The sequence below is a fragment of the Dermochelys coriacea genome, chromosome 7, assembly GCF_009764565.3.
Source record: "Dermochelys coriacea isolate rDerCor1 chromosome 7, rDerCor1.pri.v4, whole genome shotgun sequence".
Lineage (NCBI taxonomy): Eukaryota > Metazoa > Chordata > Testudines > Dermochelyidae > Dermochelys > Dermochelys coriacea.
In genome coordinates this window covers 47,123,368-47,148,642 of record NC_050074.1, presented here as the reverse complement: position 1 = coordinate 47,148,642, position 25,275 = coordinate 47,123,368, and the positions used below count along the sequence as shown (strand labels likewise).

At 45.9% G+C, this 25,275-nt stretch overlaps 1 protein-coding gene across 1 annotated transcript in view; it reads left to right on the top strand.

Annotated features, from left to right (window-relative positions):
• The window catches only part of DNAH1 (dynein axonemal heavy chain 1), a 132,761-nt gene extending 107,648 nt beyond the window's left edge, over positions 1-25,113 (top strand). The window contains exons 59-79 of the mRNA XM_038408554.2: positions 85-216; positions 802-927; positions 1,565-1,684; positions 2,917-3,066; positions 3,413-3,573; positions 4,522-4,747; positions 4,851-5,046; positions 6,261-6,412; positions 8,219-8,415; positions 8,677-8,821; positions 11,129-11,287; positions 11,842-11,973; positions 14,846-15,016; positions 15,534-15,713; positions 16,473-16,649; positions 17,795-17,965; positions 19,376-19,506; positions 20,223-20,367; positions 22,745-22,951; positions 23,740-23,974; positions 24,819-25,113. Coding sequence (XP_038264482.1) covers positions 85-216; positions 802-927; positions 1,565-1,684; positions 2,917-3,066; positions 3,413-3,573; positions 4,522-4,747; positions 4,851-5,046; positions 6,261-6,412; positions 8,219-8,415; positions 8,677-8,821; positions 11,129-11,287; positions 11,842-11,973; positions 14,846-15,016; positions 15,534-15,713; positions 16,473-16,649; positions 17,795-17,965; positions 19,376-19,506; positions 20,223-20,367; positions 22,745-22,951; positions 23,740-23,974; positions 24,819-24,940 — 3,435 coding nt within the window. The 3' untranslated portion in view covers positions 24,941-25,113. The remainder of the gene's footprint in view (positions 1-84; positions 217-801; positions 928-1,564; positions 1,685-2,916; positions 3,067-3,412; positions 3,574-4,521; positions 4,748-4,850; positions 5,047-6,260; positions 6,413-8,218; positions 8,416-8,676; positions 8,822-11,128; positions 11,288-11,841; positions 11,974-14,845; positions 15,017-15,533; positions 15,714-16,472; positions 16,650-17,794; positions 17,966-19,375; positions 19,507-20,222; positions 20,368-22,744; positions 22,952-23,739; positions 23,975-24,818) is intronic.
• Positions 25,114-25,275: the final 162 nt, after the last annotated feature.

Below are 25,275 nucleotides of genomic sequence, written 5' to 3'. Positions count from 1 at the left end.
TCTCCTCGTAGGGATGTGGGCCATAGGAATGGGGTTGTGCTATGAGAAAGCTGGCTGGTGATCTGATGTGTGGTGATTCCACAGTTAATTAATGGCCTGGCAGATGAGAAGGTGCGCTGGCAGGACACAGTCCAGAACCTGGATTATATGATCAACAATATCGTAGGAGATGTGCTGATTTCAGCTGGCTTCGTGGCGTACTTGGGCCCTTTCACAGTAAGCAGATAACAGGAACTCTTTCTTTGAAGGATCTGAGTACAGCTTTCCACCTCTCTTAATCCCAGGGTCTAGAATTCAGCCTCTCTTCTTTGTTGGTAGATCAGCTTCCAAAATCTGAAGGGAAAAGCAGATCACTGGGACAAATTCAGCTCTCAATGTTGCCAAGGCAGTTGCATTGAAGTTGAAGGGATTGTGCTAGTGTTACAGCACAGAACTCAGTCAGGTGCCCAAGAACTTCTCAGGCTCACTACAGTTATCCAATTCAGCTAGTAATCTGACTGCCTGTAGGGTTCCCAAAAGCATATTCTCTATGTCTGGCCCTTAAAGAGGGAAATTTCTGATGCAATTTGAAGGATGTCACCAGCAAGCCTAAACCCTGTAGAGGCTGTGCCAAGGAGCGTGCATGCGGCAACCAGGCAAATGGGCCTCAAGTTTTCCCTTGGTCTGTTGAAGAGGTTAGGCTGAGCCATGGAGCTGGATTTGAACATGAACAGCAGTAGGAGGGTTGATTTTAAAAGCAAATCATGCCAATGCATAATTCACACTAGTGTCTAGCGGATGGAGCTTTGCTTCCCTTGGCAGGGCCAATACCGCACAGCACTATGTGAGGACTGGCTAAAGAAACTGGAGGAACACGATGTCCCACACACCAGTGAGCCAAGCTTGATAAGCACTCTGGGAGACCCAGTGAAAATCAGATCATGGCAGGTATGTGGTGGACAAGAGCATTAACACAAACCGATGCGCTACATCACCCAAAGAGCCCCCTTCACAATGGGAATCCTGAAGTGGCTGGTTATGGTGATTTTAGAGCTGTTTTGAGCAGTGTAAAGAAACTTTAATGTGGTGGAGAACCTGGCCCCAGTCTCTGCACGTCTGTAGCACAGCTCTGTGTCATCGCATGGTTCCTTCCACAAAAGCAAGACCAGATCCTGTTTAAACACTGCTGGTGCTAGCAAGGCTCTAACGCAGCTTCCCTGATAGTGAGGAGAGGGCTTTCTGGTGAGAGTGATGTGTTAGAACCATGCTTGGGGATCTGGTCTAAAAATGGTTTGGCTAGCACATTTTCTCAAGAGAAGAATCACTGTCCTCCCTGGTCAGAGAAGCATTGTTAGAACCTTGCTAGCTGCAACCGTGTTTAAGTGTGGTTGTAGTTGGCCAGGTTCTGAGTCCAGTGTGTATAAGACACTTGTGAGTTACTCAGATGTGTGTATCAGATGTTAATGTGCTGCGAGATGGATAGCTCTGCAGTTTATCAAACGCTGAACAGTGGCAGGAAAGAATGCCTATATTGTAAGACACAGTTGCTGTTAGACATCTGATATGCTTTTTCGGCTGTGATCAGATTGCCGGCTTGCCTAATGACACCCTGTCTGTGGAGAATGGAGTAATAACACAGTTTTCACAGCGCTGGACTCACTTCATAGACCCCCAGGGACAAGCCAACAAATGGATCAAGAACTTGGTAAGAGTTTCTACCACTCTTGACAAAGGGGTAGCTAAGTTTGCTGGGATCCTTCCATTGTTCTAGCCTCAGGGTCAGAAGATTCCCAGTGGTTCCTTCTATTTTGTTTTCTCCCTCTCTCTTCCTTTCCTTCCTTTTACAACAGACTCTGTTTGAAGCTGTGTATAGAGAGGCCTTCAATCCCTTGGGGGTGGGATTTTTACAGGAAAAGGACAAGGAAAAAAATCCAGCACACCACTGCAAAGCCTCACCCACCCCAGAGTCAGGCAGAATAGATGGGCTTTGCAGTTTGCCTTAAAGGTCCATAGATTCAGGCTACTTTCACTAAGTGGGAGAAGAGTCCAGGGTCCTCAGTGAGCACTCCTGTTCTTTATACAAAGAGGGGTCCAGCCTGAGACCGTTTCCTGACCATAAATGTGGCAGGATAGCTCAGAGAGGAAGTCTCCCTTGCAGGCTTTGAGAGGCAGTGTAGCCTAGTGACTAATGTACTGGACTGGGACGCAGGAGACCTGGCCTGTTGGGTGTTTTTGGGCAACTCACTTTAACCACTCTGTGCCTCAGTTTCCCCCATCTGTAAAGTGGAGATAATGATACTGCCTCTTGTGTAAAGTGCTTTAAGATCTACTGATGAAAAGTGTATAAGAGCTAGGTATTATTATTATTATTAGAACCAAAGCACTCACCATGTCTTGTGTTCGCCTGCCAGGAGGCGGTTTGTTCTATATGGTCTGCCTCCAGACTGCTCTACAAGTGGAGTGTTTCCAGAGAGAGTCACTGGTGCTTTAAAGCAGCAGCAACTCTCTAGTGTGTGTGTGTGGGGGGGATTTAGCAACTTTCCTTGCTGCTGCTGTTGCTGCTGCTGCTCCTCTACTCCCTGGAGGCGTCTGTAGTCCCACCTTGCTGCTCCTGCCTTGCTGGCTAATCAGACGCAGATCTTTGAGCCCTTAAGCACTGAAGGGGTGGGATTCCACTAAAGTTGCAACTATGAATGTAGGAAGTCAGGAAATGCAAAACATACCCATGTTACCTTGGCCACATTGCACTTAGTAGGCATTTGCTAAGTCTGATATAAGGCCCTGATAGGTAACACAGACGAAGCCTTTGTACGTCCTTTTTTTTTTTTGTATTTGCAACCTTAATGCAGTAGCACACTTATTTGTTTAATGCACAAGCAGTTTGGCTTCCCTGCTTTGCCCACACCTAGACTCCTCTCTCACCATCTTGTCCTTCAGGAGAAGGAGAACGGTTTGGAGGTGGCTAAGCTGAGCGACCGGGACTTTCTGCGCAGCTTGGAGAATTCCATTCGCTTCGGGAAGCCGTTCCTGCTGGAGAATGTAGGGGAGGAACTGGATCCGGCTCTCGAGCCCGTCTTGATGAAACAGGTTCTTCTCTGCTGTTTGTCTGATGAGATGAGCAGGAAGCCTGGCCAGCCTGGAGCTGGGGTGGAATGGGCTCTCCAGCACTGGCATGAGAATGGCTTTGTCCTTCCTTAGTGAAGATGTGTTTAGTAAGGTTGAGATTTTGGAGGCAAGGAATTTAGATGCTCTGTACAAATTAATGGAAATTGTGCATCTAAATCTCCTAAATGGCTTTTAAAATCTTTATCTAGCCAGCCTGCAATGGAACTAGATTAATAGTGGGACTCCCTCTTTCGCAGGCTCTCAACACATCTATGTTTTTTAAATGTAGAGATTCCAACTTGTGTTGTCCATGTCCCTCTCTTTACAGATTTATAAACAGCAAGGCAGCACGGTACTGAAGCTGGGAGATATGGTTATTCCATACCATGAGGACTTCAAGATGTACATCACTACCAATTTGCCCAATCCCCACTATACGCCAGAGATCTCCACCAAGCTCACGCTGATTAACTTCACCCTCTCACCCAGGTAACCAGTCACCCCTTTGTACCAGTAGCCACTGAACTGTTGCAAACATTGGCCACTCTCTTGTTCCTGAGCTATTGAAATCAAACTCAACATGGAGTGAGTAAGGATGGTCCTGTGCTTAGGGTGCTAGCCTGGAACTCTGGAGATCTGGGTTCAATTTTGTGCCTTGCCACAGACTTCCTGTACTTGGGCAAGTGATTTAGGGCAAGCCTACACTACAGGGCTAAGTCGACCTAAGTGACGCAACTCCAGCTATGTATCCTTAGGTCAACATATTTCAGCGTCTACACCGCACTGGTTTGACGGGATAAACTCTCCCATCGATTTACCTTATGCTTCTCATTCCAGTGGAGTACTGGAGTTGATGGGAGAGCGATCGGTGGTCGATTTAGCGGGTCTTCAGTAGACACCACTAAATTGACCCCCGGTGGATTGATCACTGTGCAAAGTGGAGACAAGCCCTTGGTTCCTCTATGCCTCATGAAGATAATAGCCTTTCTCTGCCACACTGGGCTTTTGTCAGGTGCTCAGGAATTATAGTGATGGGGGCCATGTATGTACCATAGATAGTTGCACCATGTGGCTCCAGAGCAGATGGGACATTTAGGGCAGTGGTTCTCAACCAGGTGTACGCAGAGGTCTTCCAGGGAGTAGATCAACTCATCTAGATATTGGCCTAATTTTACAACAGGCTACATAAAAGGCAATTGCAAACTCAGTACAAACTAAAATTTCATACAATGACTTGTTTGTACTGCTCTATATACTATACACTGAAATAATTTTATAATTATATGGTAAAAAGGAGAAAGTAGCAATTTTTCAGTAATAGTGTGCTGTGACACTTGTATTTTTGTCTGATTGTGTAAGCAAGTAGTTTTTAAGTGAAGTGAAACTTGGGGGTACGCTCTGACATCCCAGCGATAACATCCAAGGGTTTTGTAACAGTGGCTTGGAAGACCAGTTGCTGGGACAAGTGGTAGCTGAGGAGCGACCAGACTTAGAAGAGGCGAAGAACCAGCTGATCGTTAGCAATGCTAAGATGCGACAAGAGCTGAAGGAGATAGAGGATCAGATCCTCTACCGGCTAAGCTCCTCTGAGGGAAATCCTGTTGATGACTTGGAGCTCATCAAAGTGCTGGAGGCATCCAAGCTAAAAGCAGGGGAAATCCAGGTAAATGACTGATTCACATGCACAGACACCCAGCCCTGGTCAGTTTAATCCTTTACAGGAACATGAAAATGTGTAGCCGTGATGCCTCTGAATGTTCCCACAGGCCAAAGTGAAGATAGCTGAGCAGACAGAAAAAGACATTGACATCACTCGTCTGGAGTACGTGCCTGTAGCTGTCCTCACTCGGATCCTTTACTTCTGCGTTTCTGACCTGTCCAACGTTGACCCCATGTATCAGTATTCGCTCGAGTGGTTCCTCAACATATTCTTATCCGGAATCACAAACTCCGAGAGAGCAGGTACCTCTGAAAGGTTAGGGTGCTTGCTGCTGTGAAAAAGTGATCATTGCACTCCTTTGCTCAACACCTGGGGGCAAACTCAGCCCTAATGCAAGTGTGAGACTTAGATCTGGCATAGTCAGGTTTAGGGGAGTTGCCGGATCTAAGTCTGGCCCTAGTTGTTTACTGCCAGAGCTGCTTGAACGTGGTCTCATTGCCATCAAGCTTGAAAGTTCCTTCTTTTTTGAGACACATAAAGCTGTAATTCAAGATGAGACATGGAGGCATCCTACATCAGCCAGCTTGGCATTGCCAGCATGAGAGAATTCTCTCTTGCTGGGAGCATCTTTTTCCTCCAATGGTTCTCTTCTAAAGGGCCAAATTATTACCTGGTACAAAACAGGGGTAAGCAGCTTTTTCTTACCAGTGAGTGTCTCTCCTCTTCATTTGGGGATTGCTTTTTCCTTGCAGTAAACTTTTATTAAGCCCTTCAAGCGCCTCTCTGAGCCTAAGCATCTACCAGTTCTCTCACTCCAATGTCCATCAACATGAAGTCATCAGCATGACTTTCTGAGGAACGAGACAAAGCTGAGAGGAGCTCTGATCCACTCTCTGACAGCATTTTTCCCTGCCTCTGGGCCACCAGGCCAGTCCCATGCAAAGATGTTTAATTTCTGGTCAGACTGCTGCTGTTAATTAGAAATACTGAATTTCATGGATCAGGGCATTTAAAATACTGGCAGCACAGAGTAACCTTGAAATTGATGCAAGGGTAAATTCATCTTCCTCAGCCACTCCCACTTTGCTATCATTCCAGGAACAGCACAGATATCATGGCCAGATGCATGTGCCAAGATGTAAACAGGGGGCGCAATTCATTAACATATCACAGCAATATTCTATGCACCTGCGCTTAACAGTAATATCGTAAGTGTATTTATAATGGGCCACATCTGGAGGTAATTATCAGTGTTTGTCTGAGGCAGTGCCCTCTGGTTTGGATACCCCACTGTTTCTTGTGAAGGAGCAAACTTTCATGGGCAGATCTGAAGGAAGCTGAGATTGACAGCAGGAGGGAGCTAAGAGGGATGTGAGCTCCCTGCATAGTTTACACGTGTAAACTCATACACTGAAACATACCCAGAGCCCGGCTGTCAAAGGATCGTCTCAGTAGCAAGTGTGGGTCCTTTCTCCTCCACTCTCAGAATTGCTGTTTTGTGCCTGGCTCTTTTCAGACACCCTGAGGAAGCGGATAGTGAACATAAACAATTACCTCACATTCAGTCTCTACAGCAATGTGTGCCGCAGTCTCTTTGAGAAACACAAGCTCATGTTTGCCTTTCTGCTGTGTGTCCGGATTATGATGAATGAAGGGAAAATCAACATGGTGAGTAAACAGACTCCCTCATCTGTTTAAATGAGAGGATATCCTGGGACAGCCAAAGTCCAGACTGATCTTACTCCTGAAACTGGGAGCCAGCATACTTTGTCTGTACAGATGGTTCTCCATCGGTGTCTGATGATTTGGATTATCTGTCTAAATTCCTATTCATTAGGGAAGAGTTACTCATCCTGGTCATCTATTAGTTTGATGTTCTGAATCTTCCAGATGTTCATACATCAAAACACAGAGCTTAGCCTTGTTTTGTACCAGGGGTCTCTTCTAGGTAATTTAGTCTAAAACACACACCTTTCTCCAGTATTTGGCTGTGACAAAAACAAAGGGAATTCAGGGTGGTCGAGTCTGGCTCATTCATGGATGATCTACTATCTGTCCCATTAAAACAGCTTTTCATTGCCACACAAGAGGATTGGCAAATGGTAGAGTGTCTTACCATGCTTAAATAACCAGGGGTTTGCAAGGGTTGGGCTTTCATGTAGAGCTTTGCTTCCAGAAAGATCAAGATGAATCTGGTTAAAGAGAAGGGATTTTACAGAAAATGAGCTAACCAAAATAAGATTAAGTATCAGAGGGGTAGCCATGTTAGTCTGTATCCACAAAAACAACGAGGAGTCCAGTGGCACCTTAAAGACCAACAGATTTATTTGGGCATAAGCTTTCGTGGGTAAAAAACCATGCAGCTGAAGCAATGGGGTTTTTACCCACAAAAGCTTATGCCCAAATAAATCTGTTAGTCTTTAAGGTGCCACCAGACTCCTCAAAATAAGACTTGTGGTTTTCTTTCCAGGTTAGATGTCAGTGTCTTCCTTTTCTTGCCTTGTTAATTAGCTTTCTGCTTTAGGCACTGTTGCTGAGTAAACTTAACACTGGACCCCCCTGTGCCACAGTCAGATCCTAAACCTTCTCATCTGCTCATAAGACATGACTCTGTAGTAGGGAATTAACCACCCATTTGCCCATCCTGTTGTAGGGTCTCTAGGGAATGTAATAGACTTTCTCAAATCCTACAGAGATAAGGATTGAGGTGCATTGGCAGAGTACTGTGGAGGAAATCTAATGATCTGATCCTGGGACTGTGTTGTCAGATCTGTCACTTACCACATGCATCTGTTAGATTGGAACAGTAAGGCAGGGAAACACAGCATGAAATTACTGTAGGACTTTTGTTTCTTTAACATAGTGTTAGTGCTGCGGGGTGTTGCTATTGCTGCTGGTTTTGGGGGCTCCTGTATACTCGGCATCAGCGAAGATTGCAGCTTGCTGATTCAGCAGACCTCAATGTTATTCATAAAGAAAAATCACAGGCTTGGTTTGGTGGCAAAGGTAATCAGCCATGTTTATTGTCAGCAGAACAGATACTTGCGCCCTGTGCTGCAGGTCACAGGGACGCTAACACATGTATGCCCGTGATAAGGTAAGGGCTTAGTTGGTATAACAGGATGCTGTCCCCTACACTGATACAAAGATGCCTCTCCTATGACTTCTCCTTTTATTCATTGATATGAACAAGTTACATGTTACTTTCCATGTGTCATTACAATCCTGTATCTTGTACCTGCTCATTTGAACAAAACTTCCCCTCAGGTCAGGAATGTGCTTACTTAGTTAGCTAATATGTGGTGTGTTGGTATTCTGCCAAGGGCAGGCCTACTTCGGTTCACCTCCTTTGGTTCATACTGTTCTTCATGCCCCAGCAAGGCCACACACAGTAGTGACTGTGTCCCACAGTATGATGCTGAGATCTTCAAGGCCGAACAGGTTGGCTGAAAATGTGTGCTGTGTGGTCCACAGGACGAATGGCGTTACTTCCTGTCTGGAGGTGCCATTAAAACGATGAGAGAGAACCCAGCTCCTGAGTGGCTGTATGAGAGAGCGTGGGGTGACATCTTGGCCTTAACCAACCTGAAGAATTTCTCCAGCTTTGTGGATGATTTTGTGGACAATATCCAGGAGTTCCATGCAATTTTTGACAGTGCTGAGCCGCACAGGTGAGTCCTTCACCCCTTAACTGTGGATCTGAATTCTGATCTCTGCGTGGTGGGCAGTACAGACCCTTCTCCCACAATAATACAGCCATATTGCTTAGAAAAAGAATCACTAAAATCCAGGCACTGACCACACATGATCTCAGAAAATCCTGGTGCATATTCAGGTGGCTTTAGGAGAGTTGTTTTCCTTAGGCTGATGTATTTGGCATCTGTTTCCATCCCCAGAGAATAACCCAAAGTCAGCATGTGATTCTCTTGCAGAGAGCCTCTGCCTGGGAAGTGGGACAGCGAGTTAGACTCCTTCCAGAAGCTGCTGCCCCTACGCTGTCTGCGAGGGGATAAGGTCACCAACGCCATGCAGGACTTTGTAGCCATGAATCTGGACCAGCGCTTTATTGAACCACAGGTAACTGGCCAAGATAATGCCATGGCAGAAGGCATTTCCATTGAGAATTGATGGGAATGATGCAAACGGACTGCACGTTGCCCATGATCACCCCAGCCAGGCTAGGAGCAGATGCTGAATTAGCTTTAAATGGATGCTTTACAACATCTCTCATTTAGATAATGCCTAGCTCTTATACAGCACTTTTCATCAGTGGATCTCAAAACCCTTTGTAAAGCAGGTCAGTCTCATTATCTCCATTTTGCAGATGGGTAAACTGAGGCATTGAGCTGTGAAGTGACTTAGCCAAGGTTGACAGGCCAGTGGCAGAGCCAGGCAAAGAATCCAGGCCTCCTGGGGCCCAGTCCAGTGCTCTATCCATCAGCCACACTGTCTGTACTCACTGAGTGAGTACTGGGTGGTGATGGATCCACTCACTGCCCTTTAACCTCAGAATTACTCTTAATCTGGAACTGAAAACCATACACTGAAAACTACGCAGTAGGATCAAAGGCAGAGAGGAGGCATGGCTGGAGGTTACAGCGGAGGTTAGGGAGACAGAAGGCCTAGATTCTGTTCTCCACTTTGCTCTGAGAACTTGAGCACATCACTGGAACGATATGTGCCATCTGGAAAAGGTAGGTACTTGCCAGAACTTTTGAAAGCCGTTTGAGAGAGGTGGGTGAAAGATGCATTGGAATGCAAAGTAAGCATCGTCATCAACATTGTGCAGAGCAGAGTTTTCCAATGTAGCATCCATAATAGATCACTTGGAAGTGCAAAGCAACATTTAGGCATGTACAGTCTTGTCTACACTAGAAAGCTGTACTGCTTTAACTATACCAGGATAATGAAAGTGGCACAACCCCCCTAGTGTGGTTGCATTTATACCATTATGAAGTTAGTTTATACTATATCTGTTCTCATATGGGAAGGGAAATAACCTATACAGCTACAAGGCTTCTTCATACCAATATAGCTGCATCCATAGTATGAGTAGTGCTGAGCTAACTTAAGGTATATCTACAATTATGGCTGTGCGTAGAGTAGAAACACTGCATGCCCAGCTAACACAGGTACAGATAGCAGTGTAGGCAGTGAGGCCCAGCTTAGGCAAGTAGAAGAGAGTATGTACTCGATATAGCTTTCTACGCACCCAGCAGCACCTTCCCCATTTACACTGCTATTGTTAGTAATGTAGTATTCCACTGCCAGAGCCTTTCTCCTCTGCCTCCCTGCTGCTGGAGGCTTTCACTGCAGTGTGCAGCTACACGTATAGTACCTGTACGCTATAGGTTGCCAGAAGTGTAGCCATAGCCTATATCTGTAAACAATTGTACCCCTACCTGCCCTAGTTATACCAGGACAACTTTATGATGTAGAGCAGGTCTCAGTAACCAGTTTATGCACCTGAATGCCAGTCAGCAACCAAAGGTGGGATTTTAACATCTTATGAGAAGTATCCCCATTTTTACAAATTGGGCCCCCAGTGTCAAAGCCCTGGCAGAGCCAGGGGTAGCAGACTAAGAAGCAGTCTTTACATATCGTCTGCTTGCCAGTTTTAACATGGAGCAGTTCAAACCACCCTTTCGAGAGTATTCTATAAAGAAAATGCAGGAATTCCCATTTGTCAGCTAATGGCTTCCATTCAATTGGGGTAAAAGAGACATGTCTGGGCAGAAGTGTATGGCTAGCTGTCTGCCTGCCAAATGCTCCATTTTAAACCAGTTACACATCGGGCCACAATCTTCAAATATGGCTGCCCAGAGTTAGGGACCTAAATCCATATACAAGGGCCTGGATTTTCAGAGAGGCTTCAGTGGTGGTGCCAAGCAGTGATTCACTGGAGGCAACAGGAGGAGAAGATCAATGGCTCCTAGAGCACATGGTGGTGGAAGACATTGCCCACAGGGTGAGTGAGAGTGACTGATGCTGGGAAAGGAGGAAGGAGTTAGAATGGATAACTAAGGAAGGGAAGGGGACCAACGCTCTGATCCAAAACCCACCACAGTCAATGGAGAGACTCCCTTTGGCTTCCTTAAGCTTTGGATCAGGCCCCCAGGGATACAGTGGCAAATAGGTTAAAAAAGGAGGTAGTGAAGGCCTCTGCATTGGGCCTCCTGAAGCATTATCTGGGTCGAAGACCTGTCTCTAGAACAGATTATTTCAACTCATCAGGCTGATTGTGATTTCTGAGGACAGACATGACAGTGAATGTAGGGGTAGAGGCACTCACTGGACCTGAGAGAATGCCTTCTCCCTTTGCTTGCCCTCCCCAGAGCAAGTCATCTGATATTACTCTGAGCGAGAAGTCTTCCTGTCTTTCAGACTTCAGACCTCACTTCAGTGTTCAAAGAGTCCACCTCTACTACACCTTTGATATTCGTGCTCTCACCTGGGACAGACCCAGCTGCTGATCTCTACAAATTTGCCGAAGAAATGAAGTTCTCCAAGAAGCTGTCGGCTATTTCCCTGGGCCAGGGTCAGGTAATTCATTGGTTTCACTTCACTCATTCTGAGCAATACAGGCATCTCAGTACACAAGGGTTTACTCACGTAGCTCCAGGAAATCCAAATGCTAGGCCACCATTTTGAAAATGTCCCCTTTGGGTCCCAGCCAGGTGCAGAGGTTCCTAGTGGCTTGAGGATTTCATTCAGCAGCGACATCCACTCACATTTCTTCAGTGGCTTAGAAATGCCTCTAGTTGGACGTTTGTAGTTTCTCTCTCCGATTCTCTTTTGGAGCAGAATTTTTTTTTTAAACCTTCATTATAAAAGCATGTGGAAAGCAAAACTAACTTCAGGCATAGACTTAACTGTGGCCTATGTCCCTTATATTGTTAAGATGCTTTTCTGAGACACTGGTTTGGTTGGAATTTTGCCATTTGGTTTGTGTGGGCATCAAACCAACTGTTGAGTGGAAAAGTAGCTTAAATGGTTTGAATGTCTTTGAGCACTGATGTCACATGCAGTCATTCTAAGAAACAGTATGGCATATAGTAGGTAAGGTAAAGTTGCGGGATTTTGGTTTTCTTCCTTAGGGTCCCCGAGCCGAGGCTATGATGCGAAGTGCTATGGAACGTGGGAAGTGGGTCTTCTTCCAGAACTGCCACTTAGCCCCAAGCTGGATGCCTTCGCTGGAGAGACTCATTGAGAGCATCAATCCTGACAAGGTTACACAAAACACATACATGGATTTCTCCTTGAATCTCAGCCTGGTGTTTTATTCCACAGCTTTACCCAGCTTCCTCTGCTCTGGACCAGGAACTAGACTATCTTATCCTGTAATCTCTTTTTCCACACCCATTCAGTGTGGGCAGGGTTAGTTGCCTATTTGGTAGGATGTGGCTCACCAGTCCCATGATGCACTGTTGCCCTGTGCACACCTCCTCCTCCAGCCCAATGTTAACAATTCTTAACACTTACCTTTTCATATATCAACTCAATGACATCACTTCGATGGCACTATAATTGCTTCTCCTCTACCAGTGCAGTTAAGTACCCTCCCTCCGTTATCATCTTCCCAGTTCCACCTGCTGTTTCCATCCCTCTGATGGAGTATTGCACTGGTGTCCTGGTCACTCCATTTGCCTTGTGTTAGGAGCGATCATCCCTTTACTGCCATAATCACTCGCTGATATTTCCAGCCTGGGGTGAGATTGAAGCTTCTATAAAAAGAAAAGAAGTACTTGTGGCACCTTAGAGACTAACAAATATATTTGAGCATAAGCTTTCGTGAGCTACAGCTAACTTCATCGGATGCTGTAGCTCACGAAAGCTTATGCTCAAATAAATTTGTTAGTCTCTAAGGTGCCACAAGTAGTCCTTTTCTTTTTGCGAACACAGACTAACACGGCTGCTACTCTGAAACCTGAAGCTTCTATGTTTCACGAACCCTCTTAAGGAAGTTACAGATGTGGCAGGAATGATGGCCAGTCCTTGTCACTCTAGAGCTCTCTTCAGAGAGCCTCCCCAATGACAAAGAGCTGCCTGGTCTGGCTAGAGAGTGGATAGTAGCTTATAACAGTAGAAGGAGCACAATTGCAGGAGGCCCATGTCCAGTGGAAGAGCCTCCAGTGGATCTGTTACAAGCCTGGACCCATTTTGGGCACTAAGGGGAAACCCAGCATCTAGAAAAATGTCATTGTTACCACATGTTAGGCACGTATCCGGTGATCATCACCAAGGGGGGTGTAGGTGCTGGAAGCAGTTTTTCTATATCACATAATGTTTAAACATTATCGGGCATCCAATCTGAAAAGAATAATAAAATCACAGTAAGGACCATAACTCATAGAAACATAGCTTAATTTTGAGCAAAATGAGCAGGAAGCTTAATTGATAATGCAACTATATACTCAAAATAGTACAGTTTTGGAAAGTTTGGGAAATATTTAGCCCCAGTTATACATTTTACGCATTTTCCCATACTTTTGTGCCATTCATTATGACAATATGAGCTTGTTTCTACCATGTAATACATCAAAATATTTGCCATTGTTTGTAGAGTGGACTGATTTGAGAAAAAAATTCTGTCTGCGATTTTTAGGAAGCTGTGCAGATAAGAAGACACCTACCCCCTAATATAAAACATATTTTTGTTGAGCCAGAGACAAGTCTAAAGCACACATGGTATAACTGTGATTATCTGCTTACTATCACTGAATGCAGCAATACATGTAAACTACTTATATAACAGAAATGACTCTTAGTAGGATAGTAGAATGTCTTGTATAAATATAGCGTCTGAATAACAAAATATAACCATACATTCTTATATAACCCTACATCTAACTATAAGCTACTGAGTCTCTAGTGCAACACCCCCTCGAGTTATATTTACTCACAAAAGTAGCCACACTAATTGGCAGATAGTTGAAACATTTCTACTCCCCCACAGAATGTGTGTCCAATGCATTCAATACTCTGTTGCTACTCTCGTCACTCACAGTTGAATACATCGGAGCACACCAAGTCTTCCTGTGGCATTTGCATCTCCTTGTTGCACAGGTACTCTCAAAGCCATGTTCCACAAAGACAAAGATGACTTCTGGAGCAGGTGGCAACACTGTCATTTTAGGAACAAGATGTCCTATGCTATCTATCCCCCATCCGTTGTTGACAGGGGACACTTGAATATACATAACTGTATGTATGACTGATAAATTGCATGTTCCAAGAGCTCCCTGACAGAGGCCATTGTTGGTGGCAGTTTCTCACTTGTTTTGTTTTTCTGAGCAAACAGCTCATACCCACCTTATCCAGAGATGCTTGCTTCTTACCACAGTATAGTACAGATACCAGTGAGCCATAGTTGGGTTGGACTGCAGTTACCTACCTTCAAATCTTGCTCGTGATACTGAGCAGGAACTACTTGATTCACTCACTGCTTGGTTCTTCATTAACTCTCTCTAGTTAGGTCAGGTCTGTCCATGTCATGAATTCAAAGTAGTAGTCCTAATTTGTGAAGCCATCAACAGGCGGAGATATAGCTACCTCCTAGACTGTTGTATCATCTTTGATGTCTAATTCGGTCTGAGTGTTTCTGCTCTTTGCCCTCAAACTGCTCACACTTGATACAGAAAAACTGCACTGCTTCCAGCAGCTACATCCACCCTGGTGACGACCACCAGAGATGTGCCCACCATGTGACAGCAATAGAATTTTTCTAGCTGATGGATTACCCTACCTCATTAATAAAACTCATTTTAAAATTTGGCAGGCAGATTATTGCATTGTATTAGAACTTTGGGAGATAACAATGTGCCACACATCTTGGTATCTAACTGGGATAGGTCTGCTCGTCAACAGAAAAGCCTTTCATGGGGCTGGGTAGTTGAGCAGTCATCTCTGCTGAAAAAGTTTCCAGTGGTTTTGAGCACAGGGGATCTGAGGAGAAAGGTTTGTTCCATCTGAGTTGGGAAGAGCATTGCCTGGTATTGAGGGAGGAGGACCTCCAGTTAAGAAGGCTTTCACTTAACTTCCTTAGTAAACAGGTATCTTAAACTTAACCTCAGTGCACTTACGGTCCCTTTAATTGTCTAGGTGCACCGTGACTTTCGCCTTTGGCTTACCAGTTTACCCAGTAACCAGTTCCCAGTGTCCATCCTCCAGAATGGCTCCAAGATGACCATTGAGCCCCCACGAGGGGTCAAGGCCAATCTGCTGAAGTCCTACATTAGCCTGAGTGATGACTTCCTGAATTCCTGCTCCAGGGTAAGAAACAAGAACTTTCCCCCAGCTCTCTGCCTTGACCACTTGGCTAGACTCATTCTTCCTGCTGCCATTGGATCACTGAGGAGCACACTGGTTTTGTAGGGCCTTACAGGCTGAGTATCCCTCTCCTGGCGTGGAACCTCGGGAATATGGGTTCCGTCACATATTTCAAAAAGCAGGAACTGGAATTGCCTCTGGGGCCGCCTATTGGAAATATTGTGGCCTACCTTTTCAAACTTGGATGTCTAAAATTCACCCTCATATCCTTATTTAGAATCATAACTTAGACATTCAAGTTTGAAAATGTTGGCCCATGACTTTCCAAAATGGCATAGCTGGAGTCTATATTCCATACCTTTGAGCTGGGCTCCTTGTTAGCCTTCTGAAATCAGCAGGTTGGGCACTTCAGCTTTCCACCTGCTGATGGGCCTAAGAGCATACATATCTCATCCAAAAAGTGAAAGCCAACCACTGGTCAAATACTACTTGCTCCTCTTATTGTCCCCATGTCCTGTAGATCTTAGAGTTTAAGGCCTTGCTGCTGTCACTTTGCCTGTTCCATGGAAATGCTCTGGAGCGGCGGAAGTTTGGGCCACTGGGGTTCAATATCCCATATGAGTTCACGGATGGAGACCTCCGCATCTGCATCAGCCAGCTAAAGATGTTCTTGGACGAATATGCAGACATCCCGTACAAGGTGGGAATGGAGAGCTGGTCTGCCTTACCTCTGAATGGGTGCTGGAGATGTTGCTGGTGCATAAGGAGGCTGCATGTACTCTGTTGTGAGTGCAGAAACTCTACACAGCTGGGAAAGTCCATGGAGGCAGTAGAGAGTGTGATAACGGGGGGGTGGAGGACAGCATTGAAGATGTCTGGAGACAACCTAGGAGACGTTGGTTAGAAAACTAGGATTTCAGAAGCTCAATCTGCCTGTGTGTTCAGTTTCATCCCTTCTGACTGTTGTGGAAACTTGCATGGAATTGTTTGCAGTCTCACACAAATCCAGCAGCAGCAAAATATACAAGCACTGATCTGCAGAACCTGCGTGGAATGTCATAACTCCCATTCCATGGGCCTCCGCCCATACTTTGGCCATCCCTAGGCTTCAGGTGGGCCCCTATGTTTGCCATGGAGACCAGAGGACTGGAGTGCCCCTGAAATGATTGCCCTACCACCCACAATTCCAAAAAACATTATACATTTAGAGATATTGCATGCAGTAATCTATATTCCTACCATTGCAGGCTTGTTCCCAGTTGTTCCCAGCAGTAATTTCCCTCATGCTATGGACTAGAATTTATAACAGACAATGCAGCGAGACAGACTTTCCCAAAGATTTACCAAGTCATCCTTCATTTTCTTTCTTGCTGAGATTCAAGTTCATGTCCCAGCTTGACATTTGCAACTAGTTCTTTGGGGTAGGATGTTGCTTCTAAAATAACACTGTCCTTTGCAGGTTCTGAAATATACAGCTGGTGAGATCAATTATGGAGGCCGAGTGACAGATGATTGGGACAGGCGTTGCATCATGAATATATTAGAAGATTTCTACAAGCCGGAAGTTCTAACTGAGGATTTTGCTTATTCCGAGTCGGGGATCTACAGACAGATCAGCACCACCTATGATCTTAATGTAAGTACTTAGCTCGTAAACCCACATGTTCTCCTAGCCACACAGGCACAGAGCAGAATGCTAAATAGAACATGGAGACTCCAAATGTGAGATCATCTTCTGGAAGAATGTGATATTGTCACAGTGAATTAGCAGAAAGTACAAGGTTATAAAAGCCTGCAAATCTTCCGCTTTTATCTGACTCTGTACCTGCATCTCACAGCAAGAGAATCAACGTAGTGTGTAAGCTCCGTGAGGCAGGGCTGTCTTTGTCTGTGTTTTGTACAGTGCCTAGCACATTGGACTCCTAGGCACTACCATCATACAAATAATGATGTAAAAGTATGTCCAGCTGCACAATAGAAGACTTTCTGTTGAGGACTTCTGGTGCAGAAGCAACATGAGTGATTCTGCAATAGCTTTTGTCAGAATCTCCAAAGTAAGACTCTACCCTTATAATATGTAGTTTGAGTATAGATTATTATCTAGACTAATACCATCAGAAGTGGACACAGAGGTGGAACCCTTACCAGTACTAGCCTACTGATTTTGACACTTGCTTGTCTATCTTCATGAGTGTAAGCAGTGGAGGTGTAGCCGTGTCGGTCCCAGGATATTAAAGAGACTGAGTTAAATAATATCTTTATTGGATCCACTTCTGTTGGGGAGAGAGACAGAGCTCTTCATGGCTCGAAAGCTGGTCTCTCTCCCCAACAGAAGTTGGTCCAATAAAAGATACCTCACCCAACTTGTTTCTTTAATGAGTGTATGTGCTGCTTCTCCAGATTGCTGCCCTCACATCCCTTCTCCTTTAGTGTGTAGCTGAGCTCCACTCCACATACGGCATTCTCCTCAGCTTCCCTCCCAGGTCAGCCCTTCATTACTCTTGTTACCATTCTCTGACTCCTTTCCTGTCCCCTTTCTGGTGCTGGGGCATCCCAAACTAGCCACGTCTGACAACATTCTGTTGGTGCATCACCGTGTAAGATACGAGGCTGTATAAAAGCCTGTAAGTCCAAAGGTTCTCAAACAGGCATGTATCATATTCCTCTCCTCTTTCAAACTCTGCTGGGCCAATAACCATCAGAATATAACCGTGATGTTTCTCCCTCCTCCCTCCCAATGCACACTCCTCACCTCAAATCTTGTGGCTGATTTCACCCTAGGGATACATCCAATACATCAGGAGTCTGCCACTCAATGACATCACGGAGATATTTGGCTTACATGACAACGCCAACATAACCTTTGCTCAGAACGAGACCTTTGCCCTGCTCGGGACCATCATTCAGCTGCAGCCAAAGACATCCACCTCAGGAGGCTGCAGCAGGGAGGAGGTGTGTAGCCAGAGTGGCTGAGCGTGCCATGCGCGCAGTGTAACATACGCTGCTCAGTGGTTTGGATTGCTATGTGGGACAGAGAAAGGTAAAGCCTGCCCTCCACTGGTTACTGCTGCTTACTACAGCCATATTCCCTCTAGCTAGATTTTACAAGGCAAGCAGGATCGGGTCTAGTCAGTCCTTGGAGGGAAGGTCCTTCGCTCCTGCTCCCCAAGGATAACCCAGGAGCTACAAGATGTGCTATTAGTGAGTCAGTAACTGGCACTCTTTTCCCTGACTCAGGACTGAAGATAGGGTGCTCTGCTCATTAAAAATCACATAGCATTTTGCGCAGGGGCATTAGCCTTTGTGTCCTGGACTGGGGACGTGTAACTCCCTTGGTACTGTTCTTCATGTCCTGACTGGAATAGTTGCACAGCATTGCTGAGCACTGCTAAAGCATTGTTGCCTCCCATTCCCAAAGACATGGATCATGTAGGCATTGTGCGAAAGCAGCTCTGGGATGGTGAGCAGCGTTGATTATAGGGATGGAATGTAGTTCCCTTCCCATTACACCCTTACTGGGAATGAGATTCCCTAAAAGATCTGGCAGGAAGCTGGGCAGTCGTGTAACAACTGATTTGGAGTTAGCACTTCCTGTGGGGTTAGTGCACTGTATTTCTACAAGAAAACATCCTTTCCTACACACAGCTGTGGTATCAATTCAGCCAGGTGAGTCTGTGCCACCTCGTGGTGGATGAGAGAACAACATAATAAAGGTTTCAGAGTAGCAGCCGTGTTAGTCTGTATTCGCAAAAAGAAAAGGAGTACTTGTGGCACCGCCACAAGTACTCCTTTTCTTTTTGCAACATAATAAAAGGAGCTAAATACGTAGGCCCAGATCCTCAAAGGCATGTAGGTACCTAGCTCTAGACATGAAGAAGAGCTCTGTGAAGCTTGAAAACGTGTCTCTCTGACCAACAGAAGCAGGTCCAATAAAAGATATTCCCTCCCCCACCTTAAGTCGCTCAGTGTCTCAAGTTGCTCTTGGCAGCAATCATGTCCTTTGCATGTGGTTTATCACCACAAATACTTTGCCTTAATTTCCCCAATAAGCCTGTCCATTGAGCTCCCCAAGGAATCCCCTCAAGGAGGACCTCTAGAGATGTCAGGGAGAAGCCTTTACTTTGCAACTCAAGAATTCGCCCCCTCAGGAAGCATTTTTTGGAGAAAATAACCAACAGCAAAGTTACTGTTAACCCCATGTGTAAGTTTGGCCCCAGGGAACAGAAGTGATTCATTTCCCCTTTGACCTTGGTCAGGCTCGTTCGTTCTGCTGCCCAGTTAAGAAGGCAGCTGCCTCTGAAGTTCTCTACCCAGAAACCATTTCCAGAGCAGCTTCTATGCTTTGTTCCATCTGCTTTATAGCTTGTAGAGGAGATGTCAAAGGACATCTTGAAGAAGGTCCCTGATCCCATTAACCTGCAGGAGGTGATGCTGAAATACCCAGTGCTGTACGAGGAGTCCATGAACACAGTGCTGGTGCAGGAGGTGATGAGGTAAAGCTCTTACTCACACCCAGCCTTCCAGTTTGCAGGTACACACCTCCTCTTCAGAACCACTAGGGGAACTGGCACGTGAGCTTCTGCCCCCAGTGGGAAAGGAAATGGCTATGCAGGCTCTCAAAGCAGCCATTCCTGGAGAGGGGAAAAGCAGCAACTTAGCCGCTTTTCAGCTGGTCCTTGTGGAAGGTACCAAGTGCCTCTTGCACTACATGTGGTGGGACTGGAGTTCCGGCTTTGATTAGGTTCAAATGTTGCCTTAGTAACAACAGACAGGGCCTACAGCCTTAAAATCCCACCTGTACTGCAGAGATTGAGCATCTTTTTAACACAGCAACTCCAGGTTATTCAGTGGAATTGATCCTGCAGTTGAAGTTTGAAGATTCCAAGACATAAAAGAATCCCATAGACAAGAGGTGTCATTTATCGGAAAGAACTTACTAAAGTTCCCATTGTTAGCTAAGCATTCTAGTAGGGTCAGAGTTTAGAAACATTTTCCATGCTCTTCAAAAGTCTCTCTGGGTTGGGGCTGCAGGCCAGAAGGCCACACTCCAGTAGGACTAAAGTCATGCAACACATCAGAAGGGCATTGGTTTTTATGCATTGATGGCCTCATTCCTCAGAATTGGAAGATCTCAGCTAGTGTTCATAAATCACGCTCTTGGATTGCTCTGCTCCTTCCCCTTACTTCTATCTTACTCTTTGTTGCTCAGGTACAATCGACTGCTGGAAGTAATTGCACTGACACTGCAGGATTTGCTGAAAGCTCTCAAGGGCCTAGTGGTGATGTCCTCCCAGTTGGAGCTCATGGTCAACAGCTTGTTCAACAATATTGTTCCAGAGCTCTGGAATGCCAAGGTATGCATCCACCTGTCTGTTCAGGAGCATTGGCTCATCAGCTTTTGAACATCGCATGCATGGTCCTTCCTTCATGGTGAAGCAGCTCAGGATTTGAACAAAAGAGACTTAAGAGCTGGCACAGGGGTCAATGAAACTAGAACTTCCCCATTAGAAGGATTCTGATTCTGATTCAGACACATATTGAAATGAATTAGTGGGTCTTATGCTAGTCCCCAGTGGGCTCTGAACCACCCCCAAAAACCACCCCTCAGTATGACATGCATACCTTGGGCTGAAAATGCTGGCATGTTGCAGGTCAAGATTGAGGTGCACGAGCAGAGCTTTACAAATAGGTTTGCAAGTCTGACTGCCCTCTTAGTCCATCTTAGGCAATTGCAGCTATTTCTCTACTAAGTCCAACATTTACCTCTTAAGAGCATAAGAACAGCCCTACTGGGTCAGACCAAAGGTCCATCTAGCCCAGTATCCTGTCTTCCGACAGTGGCCAAGGCCAGGTGCCCCAGAGGGAATGAACAGAACAGAACAAGTGATCCATCCCCTGTTGCCCATTTCCAGCTTCTGGCTAACAGAGGTTAGGGACACCATCCCTGCCTATCCTGGCTAATAGCCATTGATGGACCTATGCGCCGTTAATTTAACTAGTTCTCTTTTGAACCCTGTTATAGTCTTGGCCTTCACAACATCCTCTGGCAAAGAGTTCCACAGGTTGACTGTGCATTGTGTGAAGAAATACTTCCTTTTGTTTGTTTTAAACCTGCTGCCTATTAATTTCATTTAGTGACCCCTAGTTCTTGTGTTATGAGGAGGAGTAAATACACTTCCTTATTTACTTTCTCCACACCAGTCATGATTTTATAGACCTCAATCATATCCGCCCTTAGTTGTCCCTTTTCCAAGCTGAAAAGTTCCAATCTTATCTCTCCTCACAGAAGCTGTTCCATACCCCTAATCATTTTTGTTGCCCTTTTCTGAACCTTTTCCAATTCCGATATATGTTTTTGAGATGGGGCAACCACATCTACAGCAGTATTCAAGATGTGGACATACCATGGATTTATATAGAGACAACATGATATTTTCTGTCTTATTATCTATCCCTTTATTAATGATTCCCAACATTTGGTTCACTTTTTTGGCTGCTGCTGCACACTCGGTGGATGTTTTTGGAGAACTATCTGCAATGACTCCGAGATTCTTTCTTGAGTGGCAACAGCTCATTTAGACCCCATCATTTTATATGTATAGTTGGGATTATGTTGTTCAATGTGCATTACTTTGCATTTATCAACATTGAATTTCATCTGCCATTTTGTTGCCCAGTCACACAGTTTTGTGGGATCCCTTTGTAGCTCTTCACAATCTGCTTGGGACTTAACTATCTTGAGTTTTGTATCAGCTGCAAATTTTGCCACCTCACTGTTTACCCCTTTTTACAGATCATTTATGAATATGTTGAATAGGACTGGGCCCAGTGCAGACCCCTGGGGACACCACTATTTACCTCTCTCCATTCTGAAAATTTACCATTTATTCCTACCCTTTGTTTCCTATCGCTTAACCAGTTACTGATCCATGAGAGGACCTTTCCTCTTATACCATTACTGCTTACTTTGCTTAAGAGCCTTTGCTGAGGGACCTTGTCAAAGGTAAATTTTCTGCCATGTTTTGAAAAGCAGCAGGACTCTTTTATCATGTGGTTCCCTATGGAAAGAACCCAAACCGCCTAGAACCTTCAGCCCATCCTTCAGCACCTTGGCATTACTTATTATACTTGCCTGGAATTGTATCAGTCCATCAGAGGGCAGGGATGCTCCCTAAATATCTGTGCACAATGGCATTGTTACTCAGATATGCAATTCCCTGCTAGGACAGGTTGTGGGAGTCTTATTTGCATAAAATCACTGTGCAGTTATTTCTCAGCCCAACACTATGTGAGTCCCTGCACTCTGATTGACTGGCACTAGCTGGAGGGCAGGGATTTGCATAATCACTGTGTAGTTGTTTCCTAAGAACTATACTCTAAATGGAAACCGAAACACTGCACCCCACGAGACACAGAAAGCGTCCAAATTGTTGTGGGGGGGGTTAGTGGTGTGCATAGCCTAGACCCTGGCACAAACGTCCCACCTCCTAGCTTTTCTGAAGCAATCCCTTCTCTATCCCTACAGCACCTACCCCTACAGCAGCTGGTCTGGATGGGAAACGGGGCCTTTTTCAGTCATTGTAAGACACCCTTTCCTCACTAGCCTCTTGTGGGTTGGTTGGCTGCAGAATACAAGCAGCAGGTGCAGCCTGTTACTGATGGACGGGTGCCTAAACTAGCATGAAGATTCAGGACCGCACAAAGCACTCCCTTGTTGGTCTCCTCCTGCAGGCATACCCATCCCTGAAGCCCTTGGCCTCCTGGGTTAATGACCTGCTGCTGCGGATTGACTTTCTGCAGCGATGGATCACTAAGGGGATCCCACCTGTGTTCTGGATCAGTGGCTTCTTCTTCCCCCAAGCCTTTCTCACAGGGACGCTGCAGAATTTTGCCAGGAAATCAGTCATCTCCATCGACACCATTGCATTTGACTTTCAGGTCAGTGACCCAAGGGCCATTACGTTGAATTGGTACTAGCTGGCTCTCCAGCAGTAGAAACCAAACTCAGGGAGAGTAGAGACTCACACCCCTTTGACGCCACTGCCTAACAGGTCAGCCACGGCGCACTACAGCTGTGCACATCACATAGCCTGGAGCGCTGGCTGTAGACGGGCCTTGGCATACCACTCAGGCTACGCTACACTACATTTAACTGACTTTTGGAAGGTAGGGCTCCAGCGTGGGGGAAAGAACACTCGTCCATCCCAACTAACCTTGTTGGAAGAGCCCAGGGACAAATCCCAAACATACGCCTCCAAAAAGCCTCACAGCACGCGGGCCCAAAAGCCTGACTTAGGCGTTTTAGCCATCACCTGCTGCGAGCAAGGAGTGCCTCCACATGGCAGTTATATATATGTGCACCCAGATGGTCACATCCCTCCATCGCAGGGCCTGGTTTCAGAGCTGCCAACTTCTCACAGCTTCCACTGACTGCAGTGAGAGTTGCACATGCTCCGTATTCCTGAAAATCTCAAGCAGGGGAGTCCCCCTGGCGTTGTTTCTGGCCACCATTTTCCGAGCCTTTTATGAATGGGACTGACTGGCTGGAACACAGCCCCTCCTGGGAAGCAGCACAGCTGTTAGGAGCAGGAGGTTTACACTAGTTCCTGGTGCTAGCTGGCAGCAGGGCAGAGTGGAGGGGAGGTATGCTCAGTTAGGAGTTGATCGCTGTCCTGATGTTTAGTGGTGAGCGTCTTGTGACATTCTGCTCTTCCTCGGGCCGTTAGGTGATGAGAGAGTCGGTGAGCGAGCTGACCCAGCGTCCCACCGAGGGCTGTTATATTCAAGGCCTGTTTCTGGAAGGTGCTCGCTGGGATCCCCTCTCCTTTCAGGTAGCAGAGTCACGCCCCAAGGAGCTTTACACAGAGATGGCAGTGATCTGGCTCGTCCCTGTTCCCAACCGCAAACCTCCAACCACAGGCTTCTACCTGTGCCCCATCTACAAGACGCTCGCTCGAGCAGGTAAGGAAACCAGGGAGGGCTCCCAAAGCATAAGCTGTAAGGGAACAGCACTAGTACCTAGTGAGATAAAGTAGCAGCTGGGCTCTTTCTCCTTCACTGCAGGGCTAGTGCTCATGCTCAAAGACCCTTGCAAGATGACACTACATTACAACTCTCATGGGAACAAGAGGCCTGGTTCCTACTGGCCCCATTGACATGAATGGCAGGATGACAGAGCGACCAGGTTTCTTAGATGTGTAATAACAGCCCTGCTTGGGTGGCTTTATTATCCATGTTCAAGAATATGCAGGCAGAACCTATTAGCGTGATGCTAACAGAACAAGCAGGAGTATTTTCATATCAAGCAGAGCCTTATCCATTAACTTCACCAGTAATCATGGACCATCCCAGCCCTCCAGATGATTTCTTTGCCCATGTCTTCTCTAATAAATACACCTGGTGCTCTGGAGTTTATATTTAATACATTTTAAAAAGCCTTCAAAGGCAAGACACGCCACTGCCCACACTTCTCCCGCTCAGCCCTCAGGACAGGATAAGAGAACCAGTATATGCTAGATGCACTCTTAGAGGATGCTTAACTAGCACCATGATGAGTGCTGTATAAAAACCAATACAGGACAGCACGTTCCCATCTCAGCTGCAGAAATGTTACTAAATGACTGGCTCGAGCCACACTGTGGGCAGAGTATTACAAGGACAGGATGCTTCTGCAGTAACTGTGATGCTAGAGCAGCCACCACTTGTCCATGAGTCACAGGAGGGGGTGCTGTGAGAGGGATGAGACTTTTTTTCATGTAAAGAAACGTACCAGTCCTGGGTTCAGCTTTACCTGTTTCCATTACAGGGACATTGTCAACAACAGGTCATTCTACCAATTATGTGATTGCAGTGGAGATCCCCAGCAGTAAGCCCCAGAGGCACTGGATCAAACGGGGCGTAGCCCTGATCTGTGCGCTAGACTTCTAGGAAGCCACAGCAGCAAGGGGTCTGCGCACGAAGGTACAGTTGTATTGTGTATTTGTATGCACTGCTGCAGTCAACCAGGGCTAGAACAGGCTTGTAATTAAACCCTGCTCTGGCTGCCCCTGCCTCTTGGAGCTCTTGTTTAGTCATCCTAAATAAACAGCAGTTCTGTTTTACCAATATTGTGCTTGTTTCTTCGAATCAGGTACCCCCTTCTCCTCCCACTAGTCTTTAGACTAGGCAGCAGCCCAAGTCAAGGGATCAGGAAATGCAGAGACCAGCATGGTTCCTATAGCAGGGGCTGATAACTGACTAGAGCAGATTAGGCCAGGTGCAAG